Source organism: Lactuca sativa, chromosome 8 (genome assembly GCF_002870075.4).
Source record: "Lactuca sativa cultivar Salinas chromosome 8, Lsat_Salinas_v11, whole genome shotgun sequence".
Lineage (NCBI taxonomy): Eukaryota > Viridiplantae > Streptophyta > Magnoliopsida > Asterales > Asteraceae > Lactuca > Lactuca sativa.
Window position 1 is genome coordinate 302,834,894 of NC_056630.2, and position 3,331 is coordinate 302,838,224.

At 38.5% G+C, this 3,331-nt stretch overlaps 1 protein-coding gene across 1 annotated transcript; it reads right to left on the reverse strand.

Annotated features, from left to right (window-relative positions):
- Positions 1-230: 230 nt before the first annotated feature.
- Positions 231-2,026, reverse strand: LOC111913695 (equilibrative nucleotide transporter 1). The gene is made up of 2 exons (XM_023909409.2): positions 1,289-2,026; positions 231-1,120 (listed from the first exon to the last, which is right to left on the reverse strand). The coding sequence occupies exons 1-2, from the start codon at positions 1,833-1,835 to the stop codon at positions 408-410; spliced, it is 1,260 nt and encodes a 419-aa protein (XP_023765177.1). The 5' UTR covers positions 1,836-2,026; the 3' UTR covers positions 231-407.
- Positions 2,027-3,331: the final 1,305 nt, after the last annotated feature.

The following is a 3,331-nucleotide window of genomic DNA, read 5'->3' on the forward strand; positions in this document are numbered from 1 at the left end:
GATCACAATGTAACACTTTCCAAATGCTATTTTTTGAAAAGAGAGACCATTTAAGAAATTTTGTAAACTTTATTTTATTTAGAAATCTTTGCCCTTTTAAATCCAATTAAACACATGAATTCAAACAAAATAAAAAAAATCATTCAAATTTCATTATTTTCCTGCCACAACAACACACTTGCACTAAATACCACAAAGTAAGTACACCTAAAACATGAATGAAAGAGATATAAACCAAGGGAGAGTTCAAAGCATTTGCATTTAATTTCACATGTTACATTTAAAGAAACTGCCCCAAATTTACACCAATGAGAAGAACAAAAGGAAACCGTATCTACATATCTTATCAATTTCAATCCGATTACACATATTCCAATATGAATGGTTGCAAAGTGTAAACCCACAAATCAAATGACCCAAAACCAACTAACCACCGAACCACAAGCCAGACCCAAAACCAAGAACAACACAAGCACAGTCCCAGCTGTCTCAGCATGTTGAAGCGGCACCGTTTTAGGACCCACCATCAGCAAACAGCTAGTCAAGTAGCCATTCGTAAGCCCTAGAAGACAAGTCACAATAGTCACCGGAATCTCAGTCCGAAGAACCATCGGACCATGTAAACAAGCCAAGTACACCGGAAAAAATAAAAGCCGAGCAAATGAAGCACCGATAGCCACCTTAGCATTCTCCACCACATAAACCGCAGTCAAACATTTCCCGATTAGGTCACACACGTTGAAAGCAGCAATAAGAATGATCGGATACCAATCATTGAGGATTTCGGAATGAACATCTTCTGTAATATACCCGGGAAATATAGCTAAAGTTACAACGTAGAGGATGATGACGCCGATTCCGTACCATTTTACTGCTTCCATGATTTCCCGAGCTCCGGTGACGGCGCCTTTCTCTTCTTTTTCGCTGTTCACGGCTTGGATTTTTAACTCGTTGTAGTGTTTGATGACGGGGAGTCTGTGAGCTATGTTATGTAATACGATGCATATGATCATTACGATTATGCTGACTAAGAAGTAGAGATTTGCGCTTTTTCGTAGCCCTTGAGCGTCTTGTGAATATACTGCTTTCGTGAAGATTCTTAGAATCGATATGAGAACCCCTGTGATGAAATTGGGTGTTCCCAAAATGGTAAATCAGCTAATTTATCTTGATAGCTGGATTGAAGTGGTGAACTCAAATCGAATTGGGTGAAACTTAAAATCCCCAAATCAGAGATTATGTAATTGAAAACCTAGATCCGGTTTGTAAAGAGATCGAGACAATTTACCTGAAGCAGCAGTTCCAGCAACGACAGCTTGCATATACCTCTCCGGCATTTCACCGGCGGCTCCAATCACTCCGCCTTGAACCAACGCATCGGCGAGACCAGCCAACGCCACCGCCGCCACAGATACGTAAAACCCGCCGTAAACCCCGACCTGACCCTTGATATACGTTACATCCATCACAGGGACGACAAGCAACGATACAACAAACAGACCGAGACCTACGTTAATCCTGACGAAGGAATGAGATTTGTCTGCGTAGAAGATGATGACGAGGAGAGATATGAGGCCTACAACCATGTAAACGACGGCGAAAACACGGTCGACGGAGGCGTCGGGGTAGAGATATGAAAAGTAATCGACGGCTGTGATGAATGCGTTCCATGGAATCAAGTAACCTGTGCCAAGGATGAAGTAGATTATGTAGGCTAAATGGTACGAGTCTTCGGGGATTTTGGAGTTGGATTCTGAGAGGAGGGGGAGCGTTGGTGATTCGGAGTCGTTAACGGCGGTAACGTCCGCCGTGGGGGAAGTCGTTGTGCCGCCCATGATCGCCGGAGATTCAATTTTTAACAAGATGGAAGTGGGGGCGTTGAGCAGTGCACAGAATTAATATCGCGAGTAAATTACAAATTTGGCCCCTAAGATTATGTTATATTTACATATATAGTTCAAAGTCTTAGTTTTGTACATCTTACATCTTTGTTACAGATTACATGTTTTATAACATTTCAGTCTGTTAGGTTAATCCTTTTCATGAAAGATATTTGTAATCAACGTTAGGGTTCCAAAAGAGCAATTAGTTACCTCCTTCACTGAAAACAAACAAGGTCCTTAAAAAATGAAAAATATATGATAAACTTGTTTTTCTTTACTCTTATTTAGTTATGTGGTACTTTAATTATATAAATAAATAAAAGAACCAAAAATATTTCAAACAAATACAATTATTTTAATATTTCGATCTAAATTGTCATGTGCCTAATGTCATAAAGCATCATCATAATAAATATGTTAACCAACATTTAAGCTATAAACTAAAATGTATGGTCTATAAGTGTAAACAGCATAGCCATGGAGCCAGAAGTGCAAATTGAGCATAAGTTGAGGGATAGCTATTGTAGATTATCTAAAACCGGTAGTTGGCTAAGATTCCAAGAAATCATCTGTACCGGAGAAAAAGGAGGCCAAAAACGTGGTGCTATTACTTTAATATAAAAAATCGTATATTATAAGCTACGAAAATAAATAAAATTATATAATAGCAAATTCATTTACGTAAAAGATATAAGAAATGTCATCAAAGGTCGAGATGTTATGCATGACTTTTTTTTAAGATCGCGAGATAAATTCGAATCGGAATCTAAGATTCTAAGATTCAAAAATTATAAAAATTTAAATGGTTAATGATAACAAATACCATCTAATATTTATGATAAGATTCAACATATTTTAGATGTTTTTTGTGGAGAAGTTCAGTTATAGCTAAAGACCTCCTATGTTTTATTACATGTGCGGTCAATCTATAACCAGGGGGAAGATGTCCTTCGAGATTGGCAGAATTTTTTGCATCTGCTTCTCTTACACCGTTTTTAAAACCTGACAAATGAATACAACCTATTGTAGTAGGCACTATATGAAGACATTTGGTTTCCAAGCTGGCTATGAAAGATGTTGATAAAGAAATGACCAAGTATCTCAATGATTTTCAGTTTGGGGTCGAGGCTTCGGATGGCGTTGAAGTCGTATTACATAGCGCCAATAGGGTGTCAAGTGAGCGCCACAATGACGGGTCTCTTTCCATGCTTATCGTGGACTTCTCCAATGTCTTTAACCTTTTTGACAGATCAACATTACTTCATGAGGTCAGATTGAGGTGCCATTCTATATCCTTGTGGGTAGAATTCAAATATGGTCAAGTCGCAAGGTTGTATCTAAGAGACATACATATTTGGTCTACTCCTGGAGTTCAGCAAGGATACCCCTTGTGACCACTTCTCTTTGCCCTTGTGTTGCACCCGCTCTTGTATAATATTAGAGACAAT

Bases quoted from the DNA above. Each gene is read 5' to 3' on its own strand.
- LOC111913695 (XM_023909409.2), bottom strand. From the start codon at position 1,835: ATGGGCGGCACAACGACTTCCCCCACGGCGGACGTTACCGCCGTTAAC. The intron at 1,121-1,288 runs GTAAATTGTCTC...ATTTCATCACAG, and splicing joins TGCTGGAACTGCTGCTTCAG to GGGTTCTCATATCGATTCTA.